Source organism: Mastomys coucha, unplaced genomic scaffold (genome assembly GCF_008632895.1).
Source record: "Mastomys coucha isolate ucsf_1 unplaced genomic scaffold, UCSF_Mcou_1 pScaffold23, whole genome shotgun sequence".
In the NCBI taxonomy this organism is placed as follows: Eukaryota; Metazoa; Chordata; class Mammalia; order Rodentia; family Muridae; genus Mastomys; species Mastomys coucha.
This window is the reverse complement of record NW_022196906.1, coordinates 99,954,346-99,974,676: the sequence shown is the minus strand read 5'-3', so window position 1 is coordinate 99,974,676 and position 20,331 is coordinate 99,954,346. Positions and strand designations below refer to the sequence as shown.

Below are 20,331 nucleotides of genomic sequence, written 5' to 3'. Positions count from 1 at the left end.
AAAAACAAAATGAAATACAACCTGAACCAAGCCAGATAGCTAGGCCATAACCTGCAGTGTGCGGCTGAAGGGCTAGATTCTGGTAACCTCTGGGCATCTTATCTCAGGAACGGTGTTGGAGGTGGGCTGTCCTGTGAGAGCCCCACTCCATTAACAGCCTTGTTCTATTGCAGGATATCCACCAGAGAAAATGCTTGGACATGGGCTTAGTTAAGCCAACAGAAAGTGGTTATTAGCCGGCTGGGGACTACACTAGGTATTTGGTATCCCAGTGTGTAGTTCTGAGTCTTTCTTGGTGTGAGCTCTGAATGGCACGCTCCAGTTAACAAGAACAGTAAGCAGAACTATAGAAGCAAAAACAGCAAGATTAGTACATTTTGAGACTTTCCCATAACCATGGACTTGGACGGATTAGGCCTTCGGTTTTGTTTGGGCAGGTGTCTGAGCTGAGCTTTATAGCCTGAATGGTAGTTCCATCATGGAGTCTGTTGTACTGAGGTCTGGGGACCCGTCCCAGCTCTCCTCCAGCTGGAGCCCCTCCAGGGCAGAGCTGGGCTGCCAGGTTGCCCTCACTGACCACTGCACATGTGGGCACCGCTAGAAGATGGCCTTCTGGTTCAAGGCTGCACACAAGCGGAAGCAGCCCGGGCTCGACAGCTTTGTTTCCTTTTTACCTTAGTTTTGCATTGCTGGGAATTGAATGCAGGACACTGAGCCATGCTAGGCAGCACTGTCCCCTGTCTGTGAGGGTCTCCTTGAAGAGGTCAAGAGAGTGGCAATCAGTAAGGTTGGCTAATAAGCTTACCATATAAGGGGACTAATGAAAACAGCTTGTGGGGCCCAGAGTAAGGGGTGTGGGGGGAGGACTCTGGGGCAAGCCTTGACATTTTCTTTCTGCCTTGACTGCTGGCCCCTTCGACAAGCAGCAGCCCCTTACTGTGACAGTGACGCAGGCTGGCCGAGAAGGAGAAATGTCTCAGCGTCATTTCCAGAGGGCTGACCTTGCTTGAACTCCAGCGGTGTGGGCACCCATGCTCAGGGCCAGAGCAAAGGATGAGAGGAGTTTAGACTGCAGTTCAAGGAGGGGTTGTGGGAGGAGGAGGGAGAGTGGGGGAAGATATAGATGAAGAGGGGAGGACGTAGACCAGAAGCAGCGGCACAGGAGAGAAGGCAGTTGGATCAGCACAGGGCCCACCTGGGAACAAAGCCAAGGCAGGTAGGCAAGCAGGTAGGCAAGAGGACGTGGAGTACTAGGATGATAATTCTTAGACTTAACTTTGTCCTCCGAGGTCTTAAACATGAACCGTCGTTGGAGTGGCATATCCCACCCAACACACGGCCCTAAGAGACCCAACACCCACAGCACCGGAAGGATGGTCTGTTTAACAAACAGATTCCTGGTTCAAAAACATGGAGGCGCAGTTTGAAGCTAGAGACCTACATTTTGAGGAGAACCTTGGTAGTAGTTCTCTGGGTTCTGACACGGTGGCTCATTTAAGGCCTCTCTGGTTTAGCCTCTTGCCCCAACTCCTGGCTGTTGTATACATGTGGCCAAGCTATTCAGGCTGACTCACTGGCCACGCTCCCCTCCCACAGGCCTGGGACTCTCCACTCCTGACTTTATCCAGCAGTCTCCCAGCACCACGTGGACCCACCCTTCCAGCCAGTGCCTGCTTCTCTTCAGGGAGCCTTCCTGGTGGCTGGAATCTCTCTCCTTCCGGTTGACGCAATAGATCCTCTATCTGGGATTGTTTACCACATCCTATTTCACTGTCCGCGAGGGTGGGCCTCTGAGCCCCCTACCCTCCCACACACACATTAAACAGGAAACTCCCAGAGAACTGGATACCCAGTTTAAACAATAAGCCTCTGCTGTCACGACTTCTCCCTCCCTCTCCTACCAATGAAAAGTGGAGCTGGGAGAACTTGGCTAATGAGGAAAACCAAGTCTTGGCTGGGAAGGCCAAAGGCAGTTGAGATTCGGAGCTGAATTTAGAACTCATATCTGCTCTGCTATTCATCACTCTAACAGCTTTCAAAGACAGCCAGGCAGCAGGCGTTGTGATCCCATTGCCCAGATAAGGAAAGTGAGGCCCAGAGCAAATACAAAAACCTAGTCAGCACCAGGTCTGACTTCTGGGTTCAAGTGCTGGTCTTCTCTCTCTTCCCTCTGACTGATAGGTGCTACTCCTTGGCAAGATGGTAGGCAGAGCCTTTATCTTGGCGTGCCCACGGTGCCACTTTGGACCCAAGTGCTTCCTCCGACGTCCCAGACTCACCACACCTGTCTTACAGCTAAGTGGTGATTCGATTTGGAGGGAAATCAGGAAGTACCTGGGTACGCCTCCATCTTTATCATTCTGGACTTTGTTCTTCTTCTTGATGTCCAGCTGGGAAAGACGAAACCAGAAAGGTTCTTTCCCCGATTGCAGGCGGGCAGCTCTTGGCCTGGCACAGGTCCAGCCTAACCCAGTCTGGGGCAAGCAGAGAAGGGTGTGGAGCGAGGAGGTCAGGTTAGCGTGCCTGAGAGACTGCCAAGCCCTACCCCTCAGGTGAGGCCTCAGGAGCTAAGGAGGCAGGACTCAGCTCTGCACTCCAGGTGATGAGCCAGCCTGCCTCCACCTTAAGCTTAAAAGCCACCTTAGAGTAAAGACAAACTAGGTTCGTTTCTGTTTATGATTAAACCTCTGCTTCTCAAAATTGGGCTATGTCCCACCTGTAACCTTACCTACAAATGGTTTTGTACTGCCTGGTTCCAGGAAGTGGCAACCAGGTCTTTGTTTCAAAAAAACTTATAACCATCAGGCAACCCTACCTTTGTTTCAAAAGGTTGTTATGTCTATCTGTTGTCATGACTACTTCATGACCACCTTGCAATCATGTCTTTGTTTCAGGAGATCCTTATGACTAACTTGTATGCTTATGTTCTGTTCCTCTAATCCCACCTATTTCGCCCACCAAATTCCCCATTTGGAAACACCCTACTCCTGAGCTAGAAACACCTCATGTCTTCCTCATGTCCAGTGCTGACCTCTCAAACCCTGCCTTAGGGGAAAGCAGCCTGTGTACACGAAGAAGAAAAGCAGCTTTAATTGCTCCCTTGCTTTAATAAATCTGGCCATGGTGATTTGGGTCAGTGGTCCTGTTCCTCTCCTCTTTTGCATTAACACAGGACAGAGAGCTCGGCCTCGTCCCACACCCTTCTCAGCTCGTGCATCACAACCAGCAAGGACTTTGGACAATGCTCCACATAAAAACAAAACAAAACCAGGAGCTAATTAAATGTTGTGGCACACGTTATAATCCCAGCATTTGAAACAGAAGCAGGAGAATCTGGCAAAGTTGGAGGCCATCCTGGCCCACAAAGCAAGACCCTAACTCAACAAAACAATAAAAAAGAGGGGTCGGGGATGCAGGTCAATTAGGGGAGTCTTTGCCAAGCATGCAGAAGTCCCCAAATTCAGTACTCAGTGTTGTATCTAGGCGTGGAGCTCATACCTGCAATCCCACGACTGGGGAGGTAGAGACAGGATGACTCCAAGGTTGGCTACATACTAAACTTTGAGGCCAGGATGGCTTGACTACATGAGACCTTGTCTCAAAATAAAAACCATTAACTTATAGCTGTTCAAGTCTGTGTCAGGTCCTGTGCTGTCATGACACCCTCACCATCTGAGTGACTAGAACTGTGGAACTATGAGCTCCATCTAGCCAGTTTCTCCGTTCCCTCTTCTCTTCAATTCGGACAAGAACGTGCCACCACTGGGCTCCCTTTTGTGGCTGCTTCTTTAATCCCGCGACAGCAGCCCCTTAGCACATCTATGCCAGGGCCATTCTAGGGTCATCCATCCAATAAAGTTGCCCCGTCATCGACGCAAACAAAACCAGGCAAGCCCCTCGTTGACTGGATCTTAAAACCCTGGCCCGAGACCCCTTCCTATATGCCCAATAAACCCTTTTCTTAGCAGGTAGGTTTCCTTCCCGGGCGCGGTCGGTTTGCGACCTACACCGGGGGCGCAGGAGTCTGACGCACAGGGCTGTTCGTGGAAGGTGACAGAGAGACGAAGGGAAGAGATCCAAAAAGGGACTTGCCCGTCCACCGCCCTGCGATCCCGGCTCAGGCAGCGTAGGCCTGAGACACAGTCCCAGGAGTTGGAGCGGAGCCCACAGGGAAGGACCTGGCACCTTGCCGGGCAGGCTCCGGCGCGCGTGCGCGCGGCAGGCCGCACCCACAGCGCATGCGCAGCGGTCACTCCGGCTCTATATTTAGGGCCGCCAGCGATCGCGGCCTTAGGCTGCTCGTGAACAAGGGCACTGGTCGGTTTAGCGTCCTCAGCTCGAGTGCCTACCGCCGCCTCGTCGAGAGCCCGCGCAGGTGAGGGCCGCGCACGGTGGTCGCGGGAACCCGGCGCGCCCCGCCACCACGGCCACATGCCCCATCCCCCTCCGGCCACCACCTTGGCTCAGCGTCCATCCCCCGCTCTTTACCTCTTGGGCTGCCTCAGACGCCCCATTACGTCCCCTTCTGACATTCGGCGTTTGACAGGCGGCTTCAGAACTTCTTTCCTACCCTTTCCTTTCTGACCCCAGGGAGCCTCTGACTCACTGCTGACCCCCTTTCACCAGTCCGACTCTTTGCGTTGTCTAGCCCTGCTCCTGACAGTGTCAGCCCTGACCCTACCCTTCTCTCTGCCTCCTTTCCCGGTTCCAGCTCCAGGGGCATGACCTTGTCTCGGGGACTCGGGGCTGGTCTAGATTCTACCCCCTTCTTCGGATTGCTAGGATCCCCAGGAGTTCTCCCTACCTGGATAGGTGACAGTGACTTCTCCCCTAGCCTCACTGTTGCTCCTGGGTGTGTGCTAAGATGTCTAAACCTACAGTGTTCACCCTTGGAGAAGACTCTGGCCTCCTATACCTGTGCAGCCTTCTTCTTCATCTCTTCTCCACTCTTAAATACTAGCGGTCCCTACTTAATCTGGTAAACTTGCTTAGGGGGTGGGAGGGTTTCTGTAGAGGTAGAGAATGAAGAAGGTGGTGAACTAGGTAGAGTGTGGCTCCCACGCCTTTACTGAGCCCCATGTTGGTGCTGTCTTTGGTTTGCTTTTGCTTTGAGTGGGATGTGTGTCTGGGTCTCCCAGGACATCACTCATCATGAACTCTTCTACAGGACCCAGGACACTTTGCAGACATGGAGACTGTCGTTCGCCGATGCCCGTTCTTATCCCGAGTACCTCAGGCCTTTCTGCAGAAGGCAGGAAAGTCTCTGTTGTTCTATGCTCAAAACTGCCCCAAGATGATGGAAGTTGGGGCCAAGCCAGCTCCTCGAACCCTGTCCACTTCAGCAGTCCACTGCCAGCAGGTCAAAGAAACCCCTCCAGGCAACGAGAGTAAGTAGCTGGCAGTGAAGGAACACGTCCTTGGTGGTGAGGGCCTCTCTGAGGGAGCCTTACTCCATCAGGATCGGCCCTTGTGTATGGGGAGCGGGGCTCATCTTGTGTAGCTGTCCCTCTGACTTCTGAATTAGGGGCTTCTGGTGCTCATGGCCTTAAAAGTAATCGGTACAGGCTTCTGCTTCTGGATTGCGTGTCAGGTCTGCTGGGCCTAGCGTTTTCTCATTGTCTGGTATAGTAGTCACCCACGACCCTTTTCCTCAATAAAGATTTGGCCCCTGGCTTGCAAAGTAGTCATTTTTGGTTTTGGTTTTGGTTTGTTGTTGTTTTGTTTTTTGTTTTTCGAGACAGGGTTTCTCTGTAGAGCCCTGGTTGTCCTGGAACTCACTCTGTAGACCAGGTTGGTCTCGAACTCAGAAATCTGCCTGCTTCTGCCTCCCAAGTGCTAGGATTAAAGGCATGCACCACCACCGCCTGGCGCATAGTAATAATTTTAAAAATCTGTCTAGTATCTTGAGGCAGGGTCTCACTTTGTAACCTAGGCAAGCCTGGAACTCACCGTGTAGTCTTGGCTGGCCGTAAAGTCATGACCCCAAGCGCTGATATTACAGGCCTGAGCTACCACTACCAGTTTGGTTCTTGCTTTAAGTTTTTAAAAGATTTATTCATTTTATTTTGTGCATATGAGTGTTTAGCTGCACTACATGCATGCCTGGTGCCCCAGGGGGCCAGAAGAGGGGGTCAGACCCTCTGGAACTGGAGTTATAGATGATTGTAAGCCACCATTTTTTTTTTTTTTTTTTTTGGTTTTTTCGTCTTAGTGCTGGATATTGAACTCGATCCTCTGGAAGAGCAACAAGTGCTAACCACTGCGCCATCTCCCCAGCCTCTGTTGTTGTTTTTCCCCCTTTAAGTAAAAACAAAAGCAAAACAAAACAAACAAACAAAAATATATAAATATATTTATATGCAAAATGCATATAATATTACCATTTTAGTTTAGTTTTTTTTTTTAATCAGAATATAGCCCAGATTGCTCTCCAACTTATGGCAGTCCTCCTACCTCAGCCTTTTGAGTGCTAGAATTATAAGCATGCACCACTACAATTATAATGCCCATTTTAATCCCTGCAGTGTGTGTGTGATTCAGCAGTATTGCATACACTCATTTTCTGCCAGCACCATCCAGTTCCAGGACTTTTTTCATCTTTCCAAACTCAAACTGGCCATTAAACATTAACTCCATACTCCTTACCCCAATGCCTGGCAGCCACCACCCGGCCACCGCGCCAGTTGCCTTACGTAAGTGAGACATGGTGTTTGTTAGTGTTTGTCAGGGTGTGGACGTGTCTCATACCGATGGCAGGCTTCTCCTCAGAATCCACTTACTCCTGGTGGTCCTTTCACCTTTCAGGATTCTCTTCAGTGTGGGCCTCTAGCAAAGGAGTATTTGTTCTTCACGTGGGTAGGACTTAGTCCTTCGAAGGATTTCCTGTCAGGAGTTAGTTCTCTTTTCTAAGAATGTCTGTAGTGGCCATATTTGAGGTAGAATGCTCCTTTTCCCTTCTGTTGTCTAGACTCTCCATAACAGATCTGCATTCCTTGTAAAATGAAGTTAATTTCAAAATACTATTTCTTGACTTCCCTTTATAGAAAATGTTATGGAAACTGTATTGAGACACCTTATCCAAGTTATAGAAAGAGCAGCCAATGACTCATGGGAGTATTCCAAAGATGAAGGAAGACTTTTCTAGAAGGAAGGTGAGCACATTGCTCAAGGGCTGGAGGAGTGACTGTAACTTAGAGCACAAAAACAGCCTGCTGTGCTAGGTCAGCAGCCTCCTCTGATGTACTTAGATGAGAAAGTAGGTGAGCCCTGGCTGAGGGGAACCTGCCTGGCTCTTTTAATAGTTCTAATAGCTTGAGGACAGTTTGAAGATCTGAGGGATAGCCTGCTTTTCTTTCTTTCTTCCTTTTTTAGGATTTTTTCAAAGATTATTTATTTTATTATATATATATATATATATATATATATATATATATATATACACACACATATATTGGTTTTTCAAGACAGGGTTTCTCTGTGTAGCCCTGTCTGTCCTGGAACTCACTCTGTAGACCAGGCTGGCCTTGAACTCACAGAGATCCACCTGCCTCTGCCTCCTGAGTGCTGGGATTAAAGGCATGTGCCACCACTGCCCAGCTTTTATTTTATTTTATATGAGTAATTGTATCTGTCTTCAGACACACTAGAAGAGGACATTGAATCCCATTACAGATGGTTATGAGCCACCGTGTGGTTGCTGGGAATTGAGCTCAGGACCTCTGGAAGAGCAGTCAGTGCTCTTAACCACTGAGCCATCCCCCTATCCCTAGACGTATTTTTAAAACTGGTTGTGCTTTATTAGGAATCTGTTCAGAACCCATGAAGAGGAAGTAACTCCGTGACTACCCCTAGTTGCCGCAGAGGCATTACTCTCTCTTAGAATGGTCCATGTGAAGAGCTTTTGGGGAGAAGCACACACATAATCCCAGAACTTAGGAGGCTAAGGCAGGAGGATTGCGGAGTTAAACATCATGGGCTACATAGTAAGATCCTGTCTTAAACAGATGAAGAAAGAACATTGGGTTGGGGCTGGATGCCCTCTTCTGGTGTGTCTGAATGTCTCTGAGTGTCTGTGTCTGCAGTGTACTCATATAAATAAAATAAATAAATAATTTTTTTTTTTTTTTTAAAAAAAAGAACATTGGGTTGACTGGAAATATAAAATAGTGCTCTTGGAGAAGTTCTGTAGGTCTGAGGTAACCTGGATGGGCCAGTCAACCCTTCAAAAAGTCACTGTCTGGTGAGGCACGTGAGGATAGACATTAGCAGAGTTTAACAAAGGTAAACCTGGGCGTGGATTATAGACTAGAGGGAGTATGAAGTTTGAAGCGATAAGGGAAAGACTTAGCGACTTGCTTGTGTGCTCTATGAGCAGGGCTGGGGCCTCATTCTTTCCATTTCCTTCCTCAGAAGAGAAAACTGCCAAAGCCGCAGTCCAGCAGGCTCCTGATGAGTCCCAGATGGCACAGACTCCAGACAGCACACAGATCCCCTCTGGACACCCCTACCCCGCTACAAGCCAGGGCTCTGGGAGCAAGTGCCCTTTCCTGGCGGCACAGCTGAGCCAGACAGGCAGCAACGTCTTCCGTAAGGCCAGTCTGGAGCTTCAGGAGGATGTGCAGGAAATGCATGCTGTGAGGAAAGGTAACAGAAATGTCTCCAGAGGAAAGCAGTCCTTGGGGCTCCTGGAACCCTCCAGTTTATATGCGAACTACGACTAGGCCATGGAGTCATGATGTGAGGACCTTCCTCCTTTGTACCAGAGAGGAAGGAAGGTCCTTAAGCTAGACAGCCCAGACTGTATTGCAAAATGTGGGACTTGCTTTCTGGTGAGGGTGTAGGAGGCAACCAGCTTCCCAAAGTCATGCTCACTTTCTGGAAATAACCTGTAGTCGTGAACAGATGTCAGCATTGGTTTGTCTCTCTGTCCTTCCTACCCTTTGTCAGAATAGCAGGTGGAACACCACAGCAAGTGCTAGCCCAGGACTCCCCCAAGCTATGTGTCCTGCTGATGGTCACCGAGGGACATCCTTAACCCCATCTGAGCTCTCAGCAGCCCCTAAAAGCCTCAGCATGCTGAGCACGGTGGCACACACCTTTAAGGCCAGTGTACCTGGGAGCAGGAACAAAAGGATTGGTGTGAGTTCTCGTCTAAGTAGACAGTAGGCGTTGCTTTCTATTAAAGAAGGATGCAGCAGGAGAGCAGGCTATGTGGAGTCCAGGAGGCATGCTAGTCACCCAGGGAGCCGTAGGCTCTAATCATGTCCATTGAAACTGGCTGGTAGCAGTGAAAACAGAATTGCTCTGAAGCCAGGTGGTACACTAGCCACGCTCGAGGCAGGAGGGGCTCGAGCTCTAGGCCATACTGGGCTACAGTAAGACCCCATCTCAAAAAGCCCAAAGGAAGCTACATACCAAAAGCCTATGGAAGATGGAAGCTGAAGAAGGATGTTCCATACACCCCATCACAGCATGACTGGCTTTTGTTCAGTGAAGTATGCAATAAGCTCTGTTTTGTTGTGAGACAGGGTCTCACTTTGTAGCACACCCTGGCCTCAGGTTTGCAGAGATCTGCCTGACCCTGCTTCCCAAAGGCTAGAGATGAAGCCCATCATCAAGACGCCCAGATAATAAGCTATGTCTGGGGGAAAAATGATTTTAATGTATGTATGTGGATGTTTTGCCTTCGTGTATATCTGTGCACCAGTGTATGCCTGGTCCCCAAGGCGGCGTCAGATCTCCTGGAGATGTAGTTACAGACAACTCTGAACCGCCATATAGATGCTGGGAATTGAACCCAGCTCCTCCAAAAGAGTAGCCAGTAAGCTATGTTTAACAGTATGCCTAGAAGGTGTCCTGGACTAAGAATAAAGGTCTGTCCTCAGTTCCTCCTGTTCCTTTGTTGCAGAGGTTGCTCAAAGCCCAGTGCCTCCCGGCATGGTCAGTGTGAAAACTGATGGAGAGGATCCAAGCCCGCTGCTGAAGAACTTCCAGGATATCATTCGAAAGCAAAGGCCAGAAAGGGTGTCTCATCTTCTTCAGGATAACTTGCCAAAGTGTGAGTCTTGTTGTTTGTGAGTTTGTATGTCAGGTTAATGTAACGTCGTATGGTGAGAGAGAGTTGAAGCCCATGGCCCTCGCTTGAGTGCAGTTGGGCTTAGTGGCAGTGAGTGCTGCTGGTCCGTGGCCTTCAGGCTGTCATTACCCATTGCCTATGCATTGGACAGTGTGCCAAACACCTGCCAGATGTCATTCTAGTCCTGGGTACAGTGCCCTAAAATGACCAAACTGAGATTTGAACCCAGGTTTGTCCAAAAAAAAAAAAAAAACCAACTCTTTTGTTTGCTCCCCCTTCAGCTGTTTCCACTTTTCAATATGATCATTTCTTTGAGAAGAAAATTGACGAGAAAAAAAATGACCACACCTACCGAGTTTTTAAAACTGTGAACCGGAGAGCACAAATCTTCCCCATGGCAGATGACTACACGGACTCCCTCATCACCAAAAAGCAGGTGTCGGTCTGGTGTAGTAATGACTACCTAGGCATGAGTCGACACCCACGGGTGTGTGGGGCCGTCATGTAAGTAGCTCTCAGCTTTCACATACCACAGGCATTGTTGGGCTAGACCTTTTATGGGAGAGCATTTAGTCACTCACAGTGTGCCACAGTGATACACTACTATTCTTTGTAGTGCCAGCTTTCTCCCTTGACCTTTCCAGGAATTCTGGGATTGAACTCAGGTTGGCAGGCTTTACAGCGAAGCCCCTTTACCTGCTGAACTATCTCACTAGCATATCTTAGCCTTTGAAAATCTCTACAGATGATATCTGAGGCAGAGGGTGTCTCAAAAAACAAAGATGAAAAAAGGCTGTGGAGGAAAAACCTAATGCTGACCACACATCCACCCCACCCCACCTCACACTCACAAATACATAATACACAGGGATACACAACACACACACACACACACACACACACACACACACACAGACACCTTGGGGCTGGGCACGTATCTCTGGTTTTTAGAGACTCTGTAATGTGTAGATGGTGGATAGGGCTATTTCAGTAGGACATGTTAAAAAGCACAAAGGTCCCACCCTTGTTCCTCAGGAGGACTGTGGCTTGAGACAGTGGCTCATGGAATTCTCCAAGAGGCTTGCTAAAGAGAGCCCATATGAAGTCGAGCATAGCTTGTGTGTGTCCCAACGGTGTGTAACTGCTTTGTGGTCTTCTAGAGTGTGGTTTCCCTTAACATATCACTTTGCCTGCGTGTCTGCCACGTGTGTGGAGGTCAGAGAGGGTGTTGGATTCTCTGGACCTGGGTCCTCTGAAGGAGCCATTGCTCCATACCCTAAACAGTTCTTAGCAATTCGTTTAAGATTTATGGCCCCAGGTTTCACAATGAGAGAGATACTAGATAAGATCACGTAATATTCACTCTCCTGATTCTAGAAAGAGCACTCATTTATATGGTGTTTAGAACCATGAGTTTCAAAAAAAAATTTTTTTAAATAAAATAAAAAAATAAGCTGGGCATAGTGGTGCCTGCTTTAATCCCAGCACTGAGGGAGTAGAGGCAGGAGGATCTCTGTGAGTTCAAGGCCAGCTTGATCTGCATAGTAAATTCCAGGACAGCCAGGGCTACATAGTGAGACCCTATTTCAGAAACTAAAAAAAAAAAGTTTTCTTGCTTGCTTAAGACATAGTCATAGGTTGTTTTTTTTTTGTGTGTGTGTTTGGTTGGTTTTTGGTTTTTGTGCTAAGATTACAGGTACGTACTCCATGCCTATGTATGCAGTAGTAGGGATTGACCTGAATGCAGAACATCGTGTATACTAAGCAAGTAGTAAGCTACATCCTCGGCCCAAAAGTGTGTGTGTGTTGTGTGTCTCTGTGTGTTATGTACTTGTAAGTGTGGGTGTGTTCCCTGAGGTCAGCATTAGGTTTTTCCTCCATGACCTTTCCATCTTCATTTTTTTTTTTTTAAGATTTTTTATTTATTATATGTAAGTACACTGTAGCTGTCTTCAGGCACACCAGAAGAGGGCGTCAGATCTCATTACGGGTGGTTGTGAGCCACCATGTGGTTGCTGGGATTTGAACTCTGGACATTCAGAAGAGCAGTCAGTGCTCTTAACCCACTGAGCCATCTCTCCAGACCCCCTCTTCATTTTTTTAAAAAAGATTTATTATCTTTTTTTCTGTATATGAGTACACTGTAGCATATAGATGGTTGTGAGCCATTATGTGGTTGCTGGGAATTGAATTCAGGAGCTCTGCTTGCTTCAGTCGGCCTTGCTTGCTCTGGCCTAAAGATTTATTTATTATTATATCTAAGTACACTGTAGCTGACTTCAAACACATCAGAGGGCATCAGATCTCATTACGGGTGGTTGTGAGCCACCATGTGGTTGCTGGGATTTGAACTCAGGACCTTTGGAAGAGCGGTCAGTGTTCTTAACTGCTGAGCCATCTCGCCAGCCCTCCATCTTCATTTTTTGACATTCACTCTGCCCCAGTGCTGGGGTTGTAAAAATGAAAACCCTCTGGGTTTTTAATGAGTTCTAGAGCTGTGAACCTTGGAGTTTGGGTATTTTACTTGTTTTTAACAGAGAGACTGTGAAACAGCATGGTGCCGGAGCTGGTGGAACTAGGAATATTTCTGGAACAAGCAAGTTCCACGTAGAACTGGAGCAGGCACTGGCCGATCTCCATGGCAAAGATGCGGCGCTCTTGTTCTCATCCTGCTTTGTGGCCAATGACTCCACCCTCTTCACTCTGGCTAAGATGATGCCAGGTAAGCGCTCTGGGGACCCAGCACAGTTGAGGTTTCTGCATAATGACTGATGGTGTCTACAAAGAAGGCCCACTTCAGTTCAGCCCTATGGCCCTGTGTCAGAGCATTGTCTTGAGCACAAGGGGCTGACTGCGTGTTGTGAGCTCCGGCCAAGCATGGTCCTTGGTGACTGCACATGGGGGAGGCCCTGTCCAGAAGCTCCTGACTCAGGAGTACTTTGTATTCTAAGATATTTCTCTAGCAAAATGCTTCATTGCATTTAGACATGTGTGTCTTCATAGAGTTTGAAGCAAGGTACCCATAGTTACCACTATTACCCGTGTTTAAAGGCCATTTTTGGTTTTGGAGAGTCTCATGGTATAGCCCAGGCTGACCTCAAACTCTTGATCCTCCTGCCTCAGAATGCTGGGCTGTCAGGCATGTGACCTTGTGGTTTTGGGTTTCTTTGTTTCACGATGCCGAGATGGAACCCAGGGCATCGGAGCCTGCCTGTGAATCTAGGGCTTCGCCAGTGAGTGTCTCCCAGCAGCTGCTGGCTACCTCTGCTTCTGTGTCTTCCCCAAGCACAAGCATGAGCTAGTTACTGTGTCAGGACACGATGTCCTTGGAGGGGACATTTCTGAGGTAGTATCAGCAGGAAAAGGTCTGTTGCATGTCTTTATGCCTCTGCCACTAAGTAGCACTTTTCTCGTGTCAGGCTGTGAAATTTACTCTGATTCTGGGAACCATGCCTCCATGATCCAAGGGATTCGCAACAGTCGAGTGCCGAAATACATCTTCCGCCATAATGATGTCAACCATCTCAGAGAACTGCTACAGAGATCTGATCCCTCGGTCCCCAAGATAGTAGCATTTGAAACTGTCCATTCAATGGATGGTAAGTGCGTAGGCCCTGGGAACAAAGCTGGTTGACAGGCTTCTGTTTAACTGGGTATGAGGACCCATACTCAACTCCAGAAAAAAACAAAAAATATTGTGTTTTCTTTTGGTTTTGCATTTTTTCTGTGCCTGGACTCTGTAATTGAGAGATATTGTATGGATGGGTAACTGGGTTTTCTGTGCTGGCTGTTGCTAGCTTATATAACCTCATGGGGCAAGAACTGGGGGAAGTTCGTTTTCTCTCTAGTACTAAAAATAACCCCTTAGAATGCATGGCACTTTGCTTTGGCTCTAACCATTGTTACTGACTTCCCTTGGCTTTCCTCAGGAGCAGTGTGCCCACTGGAAGAGCTGTGTGACGTTGCCCATGAGTTTGGAGCCATCACTTTTGTGGATGAGGTCCATGCAGTGGGGCTCTATGGAGCTCGAGGTGGAGGGATTGGTGATCGGGATGGAGTCATGCCAAAAATGGATATCATTTCTGGGACGCTTGGTATGTATATAGGCTTTATAACATTCTGTCCTTTTACACTGAGCTTCAGGTATATACCGAGACTAATTACTGGCTGGTCTAACTGGCACCAGAACTGGAAGCAGAGAGCTAACCTGTAAAGCCTGGGTTGTTTTGTGGTGAATTTTTTTTTCTTTTTCTTTTTCTTTTCTTTCTTTTTTTATTAGATATTTTCTTTATTTACATTTCAAATGTTATCCCCTTTGCTAGTTTCCCCTCTGAAACCCCCCCATCCCATCCTCCTTCCCCCTGCTCACTAACCCACCCACTCCCGCTTCCCTGTCCTGGCATTCCCTTACGCTGGGGCATCAAGCCTTCGCAGGACCAAGGGCCTCTCCTCATTGATATCCAACTAGGCCATCCTCTGCTACAAATGCGGCTGGAGCCATGGGTCCCTCCCTCCATGTGTACTCTTTGGTTGGTGGTTTAGTCCCTGGGAGCTCTGGGGTACTGGTTGGTTCATATTATTGTTCGTTCTAAGGGGCTGCAAACCCCTTTAGCTCTTTGGATCCTTTCTCTAGCTCCTCTATTGGGGACCCTGTGCTCAATCCAATGGATGGCTGTGAGCATCCACTTCTGTATTTGTCAGGCACTGGCAGAGCCTCTCAGGAGACAGCTATATCAGGTTCCTGTCAGCAAGCACTTGTTGGCATCCACAATAGTGTCTGGGTTTGATGACTGTATATGGGATGGATCCTCAGGTGGGGACAGTCTCTAAATGGCCTTTCCTTCGGTTTCTGCTCCACACTTTGTCTCTGCAATTCCTCCCATAGGTATTTTTATCCCCTTTCTAAGAAGGGCCAAAGTATCCCCACTTTGGTCTTCCTTCTTCTTAAGCTTCATGTGGTCTGTGAATTGTATCTTGGATATTCTGAGCTTCTGAGCTACTATCCACTTATCAGAGAGTGCATGCCTAGTGTGTTCTTTTGTGATTGGGTTACCTCATTCAGGATGATATTTTCCAGATCCATCCATTTCCCTAAGAATTTCATAAATTCACTGTTTTTAATAGCTGAGTAGTACTCCATTGTGTAAATGTACTACATTTTCTGAATCCATTCCTCTGTTGAGGAACATCTGGGTTATTTCCAGCTTCTGGCTATTATAAATAAGGTTGCTATGAACATGGTGGAGCATGTGTCCTTATTACACGTTGGAGCATCTTCTGGGTATATGTCTAGGAGTGGTACAGCTGGGTCCTCATGTATACTATGTCCAATTTTCTGATTTCCAGAGTGGTTATAACAGCTTGCAATCCCACCAGCAAGAATTTTGTTTTCTTGAGACAGGTCTCAGACTGTAGTCCAGGCTGGCCTTGTTTCTTCCATCTGAGTGAATGCTAGCCCAGCTTTGCCAAACCCCTGGGGACACAGAGGCTCACAGACTCCCACAGCTAAATATGACAGACATTACATTCTTGTCAATCTGAGGTCATTCCAACCATACTTGTCTCTTACTGTAATGCTGGATTCAGAAGGAGGGAGAACTCAGTGTTCTTCTGCTGGGCCTTGGGAAATGCCGTGCTGTGTGCCCAGCACAGGGAGCGCTCAGGCTCTCCAGCCTACTGCTCTCCCATGCTAGCACCCTGAAGCCTGGGCCACACAGTCCTGGCCGCACAGCCCACTGGTTGTGTGGCCTTGGCTTATGCGCTGACCTTCTCATGCCTGTTTTCCCCATCTATATGGTGAAAATAGCAATAGGATCTAGATCAGGATTCCCGTAGAGAAGGTAAATGACTTGTTTGCCTGTGGGAGTGAATCATTAAAAGGTTGTAGAAATTTGAAGGTTCCTTTAAAAAAAAAAATCCAGAAGTTCATAAGGCAGTGAGAAGCCTTATAGCAGTCAGCCGAATGCCAAGCTAAAACCTACACTTAGTCAAGGATCAGCAAGCAAAACCCAGCACCTTCCAGGCCTGTCAAGGGAGTGAGAGGTCTGCCTCTCACAGACCCAGAGCTGCCAGGGGAAAGCCACCTTCCTATTCAAGTGCCAAATTCCAGTGTGTGATGGAGGCTTGTTGGAGGTCTGCAACAGTGAGCCAGAGAGCGCTGGGTAGAGTAATTTTCCACTCTAGGACTTTGAGTCTAATCCTCTTGTGGTTCAGCAAAGAATGTTTCCTTCAGAAGACAAAGTTAAGGTTCCTGAGAACTCTCTGGATTCCTTAACCCTGAAACTTGAGATACATATTACACAAGGGCCTTGACCAGAACTGAAAAACAATCCTGGCCCCAAGTCAGCCCTAACAGGTTCTGAGTGCTTGTATTCATCCAGCAAATGCTAACTGTCAAGGATCTCTTGTTTGCTTGAGATGCAAGCTGTACTGTACTGTAGCTGATGTCTTAGCCAGGTGACTGCCAAAGTCAGTTCCTGGAAGCTGTGCGGTGCTGCTCATGTGCGGCCAGCCTAACAGAACTTCTCCCTCCAGGTAAGGCGTTCGGCTGTGTTGGAGGATACATTGCCAGCACGAGTTTGCTGATCGACACCGTCCGGTCCTACGCTGCGGGCTTCATCTTCACCACCTCCCTGCCACCGATGCTGCTGGCTGGAGCCCTGGAGTCTGTGCGGATCCTGAAGAGCAGCGAGGGGCGTGCCCTTCGCCGTCAGCACCAGCGCAATGTCAAGCTTATGAGGCAGATGCTAATGGACGCTGGCCTCCCAGTCATCCACTGTCCCAGTCACATCATCCCTGTGCGGGTAATGGCCTGTTTGTGATTGGCTGCAGGAGGGCTATACCTCCACACATGACATGACAGTGTTGTGTTTCTGCCTTCCTAAAGGGGTTGGGTAGGGTGATTGCAGGGCAGGAACTGGTGTTTGGACTGTAGCCAGTGGCCCTTTGCCATATCTCTCTGTCTTTAGCTGCCTGGCCTGACTTCACAATAAGAATGAAGTCTTTGAACCCAGTGAGCTCAAGCACAGTTTTCCTCCCTAGAGCACTGACCTTAGCAGGGTAAACAAGAACATGTAGAAAACTCTAGAAGCCTAAGTGTGGGCAGCTTTGAAGTGTGACTTTCTACTTAGTAAATTTCAAGTCGGTTGCCCTTCCCTCTACATACCATGTCCCTGTTGATGTCACAGTTAATGTAAGAAAATAGCTGGTATAACCAGAGCCAGGCAGTACCTCCTGGGAACAAGGATATGTGAAAAAAATAATTCACCTCCTTGACCATGTAAGGACTGGAGGACAGCGTGTGACAATTCCAGTATAGCCGTCCACCATGCAAGTTCCAGCTCCCTTAAATTACAGGTGTTCAGGGAGTTCCCCTTCTCCCAGGCTTGCACACTCCACTACAGTCTGGTCTGGAGCCTGAGCCTCGTTCATGAACACTGTGTTCTCAACTGTCTCTGCAGATAAGCATGTCTTATTCTGACCCTGCTCTTGCTATAATGGATCATAGGTTGCCGATGCTGCTAAAAACACAGAAATCTGTGATGAGTTGATGACCAGGCATAATATCTACGTCCAGGCCATTAATTACCCAACAGTGCCTCGTGGGGAGGAGCTCCTGAGGATTGCCCCCACTCCGCATCACACACCTCAGATGATGAACTTCTTCCTGGGTAAGTTCACGCAGAGCGACGGGAACCTCTCTACCTCACTGTAACTGCACTCCAGGGAGCCCACATGAGGCTCCTGCAAAGTCCTTGGTGGTATTTACCCTAACACATTTAGACCAGATTGTTTTTGTTTCTTATTTCAAGTGTCTAACTGTGCCCTCAGATGCCACACAATGAAACTGTAAAATTTCACTTTAGTGAGACAGTAGCGACTCACTTTAAGAGTGTGCAAGATTCATTTGGAAGCTCTTGGGTAACTTGCTGCCCCCATCTCATCTCTCCTGTCTCCTGCATACACAGTTGTGGCTATTGAGGGGCTGGAGGCCTCTGACCCTGGCAGCTAGGATCCAGCTCATGCTCCTCGGCACTGTGGTCCTTGAAGCAACCTGTCCCGGTGACTGTACTGCTCCCCACCAGTGTCCTTTCCAAAGGCAGAGCCTGGGGTGATTTTAGCTGGAGGTCATCACGGCCACAGAGGAACTTTGTCCTCTTGGGCCCTCCCACATCAGTATAACTTGCAGGGACAGCAGTTTTCTGTTTGATGCTGTTTTTGGTGCTGAGGTTGAACTTGTGGTCTTGGCATACTACATGCACACTCTTCACCCCCCAGGTCCACTCTCCCAGACTCCCCACCCCTACCCTCCAGATATTCAGGTTAGTGCCCTGATACTGCAGCAGCTAACTGAAGCTGGGCTGTGAAGTGAGACCCAACTCTTAGAACAGTGCCCTTGAGATTAATTGACATACTGTGAAATTTACCCTCTCAAAATAGAGGATTAAAGGGTTTTAGATACATGCACCCTGGTGAGAAGCCATCACCTCGCTATGTCCTTACTAGTGTTCAGTTCCTTTTACCTAGTCCCCCGAACCCCTGGCTGCTCTCACTCTGGGCATTTAGTGTGTTGGACCATGTGAGCGACACGTGTTGATACTGCTTATCTTACTTACATGCTTATCTTTAAGACCGACTAGCTGAGAGCTCACTGATGCCTTCTCTTACCCTCCTGAGTGCTAGCTCTGTTCTTTTCATCACTACTTGCATCAGTAGATGGGCATTTGGGTTGCTTCCACTGCTGAAGTCTTAGGAATGGGTGCTTCTGTGAGCATTTGCTTGCAGAGTTTTGTGTGGACATGCACTCTGATTCTCTTGGGCAGAAGATCTTGTGATGTTAAAAAAAAGTTGTCTCTCCCCACAGAGAAGCTGCTGGTCACGTGGAAGCGAGCTGGGCTGGAACTGAAGCCACACCCATCAGCTGAGTGCAGCTTCTGCAGGAGGCCCTTGCACTTTGAAGTGATGAGCGAACGAGAGAAATCCTATTTCTCAGGCATGATGGCGTCTGCCCAGGCCTGACCGTGACTTAGTCACAAGCCCCAGGCCATCACCCAAATCGTAGTCAGAATTGTCTTTATATATGAAATAAATTATATATTAAATCTTAATCTATAGTAAAATCATAGTCCTAATTTTACTATAGAATAAATTGAAGTGTGTTAGATGTTTCTGCTGTTGACCACTGAGTGAAGAGCTAACGCTCATGTGGTCTGTGGTATGGTTGTATAAACTGTGAGGCCTGCCAGGCCTTCTGCTGTTCTTAAACCTGACCTGGCAGACCCAGCTGGCACCCCAGAAACTACAAGCAGCAATACCACCTGTTGCGGGGTTCCCTTCACACTTCTGCCTCTGACCCAGAAGGGGCAGTCAGTGTGCCCACAGTCCCGTCACGGCTCTTTCTCCTGCTTTCCCTCAGCCACTGCCTCAACCTCACACTTCCCACTGAAAGTCAAGCCTGAAGGAGGGCCCTTCTATGCTTACCAAGACAGCAGCCAGCTAGCCCCTGACTCCCTGTCATGTCCTCTGCAAAGGGTGTAGAAGGCTTTGTGCATGTCCTCCTCCCTCTGCTCTTGTACTTGGCTCTTGCTCTTCTTACACAATCTAAATCACTCTTTGTCTTGGCATGAGTTTCTCCCCTCTGCTGACCATTTCTCCCACAGGCCTGAAGCAGGCCTCACCTATCTGAGCAATAGCCAAGCTGCCTCCCAGGCTAGACCCCTCACAGCAGCAGCAATCTCTGTCCTGCTGTTACCCAGGCTAGACCCCTCACAGCTGCAGCAATCTCTGTTCTGCTGTTACCCAGGCTAGACCCCTCATAGCTGTAGCTGTCTCTGTCCTGCCTTTGCACAGCACTGGCCTGTCAACCTGTCAGCCCTGTTCCCTGAGGAAGTTGCTTTTGACTTGGCACATTTTGCCTGTCTTGACAAACCCAGCCACTGGCTCTGCTGCTTCTCCTTAGACCTTTCAGTGGTATGTGAGGTGGTGGGCCTTGAGCTTTTTACAGCTTTCCCATCCAAGTCTAAGCTGTGCTAATCGCTGCTCCCAGAAGTGTTCCTCCTGAGCTGGATACTTCTGTAAATGTCGATGGCCCTGCTTCATTCTGTGCTCCACGTCACACTCCCTGAGGCCTCCCAGATCCACATGGTCTAGAAAGCAACCTGCCCTGCCAACCCCTTTCTGAACCCGGTCTTCATGTCATTGGCTCGGCTATTCAGCCTCTCTCCTGGAGTCAGCCCTGTGTTCTCTTACATAAATAG

The 20,331-nt window shown here is 48.5% G+C and overlaps 1 protein-coding gene and 1 long non-coding RNA gene across 5 annotated transcripts; one reads left to right on the top strand and one right to left on the bottom strand.

Annotated features, from left to right (window-relative positions):
- Positions 1 to 210: 210 nt before the first annotated feature.
- On the bottom strand, positions 211 to 4,296 carry LOC116072963. 2 transcript variants are annotated; one of them, XR_004111604.1, is made up of 3 exons: positions 3,499 to 4,296; positions 2,335 to 2,474; positions 211 to 1,195 (listed from the first exon to the last, which is right to left on the bottom strand). It is a non-coding gene; the product is annotated as an uncharacterized LOC116072963 (long non-coding RNA). The 2 variants fall into 2 exon arrangements; XR_004111605.1 differs by having other exon boundaries at positions 4,008 to 4,296.
- Alas1 (5'-aminolevulinate synthase 1) lies at positions 4,211 to 19,225 on the top strand. 3 transcript variants are annotated; one of them, XM_031344575.1, is made up of 11 exons: positions 4,211 to 4,375; positions 5,168 to 5,387; positions 8,410 to 8,643; positions 9,908 to 10,057; positions 10,357 to 10,579; positions 12,613 to 12,797; positions 13,495 to 13,674; positions 14,005 to 14,169; positions 16,610 to 16,878; positions 17,583 to 17,745; positions 18,939 to 19,225. In XM_031344575.1, exons 2-11 carry the CDS (start codon positions 5,189 to 5,191, stop codon positions 19,091 to 19,093), a joined length of 1,923 nt encoding a protein of 640 aa, XP_031200435.1. In that variant the 5' UTR covers positions 4,211 to 4,375; positions 5,168 to 5,188; the 3' UTR covers positions 19,094 to 19,225. The 3 variants fall into 3 exon arrangements, with proteins under 3 accessions (XP_031200435.1, XP_031200436.1, XP_031200437.1); XM_031344576.1 differs by lacking the exon at positions 4,211 to 4,375 and adding an exon at positions 4,399 to 4,978; XM_031344577.1 differs by lacking the exon at positions 4,211 to 4,375 and adding an exon at positions 7,044 to 7,151 and having other exon boundaries at positions 5,254 to 5,387; positions 18,939 to 19,194.
- Positions 19,226 to 20,331: the final 1,106 nt, after the last annotated feature.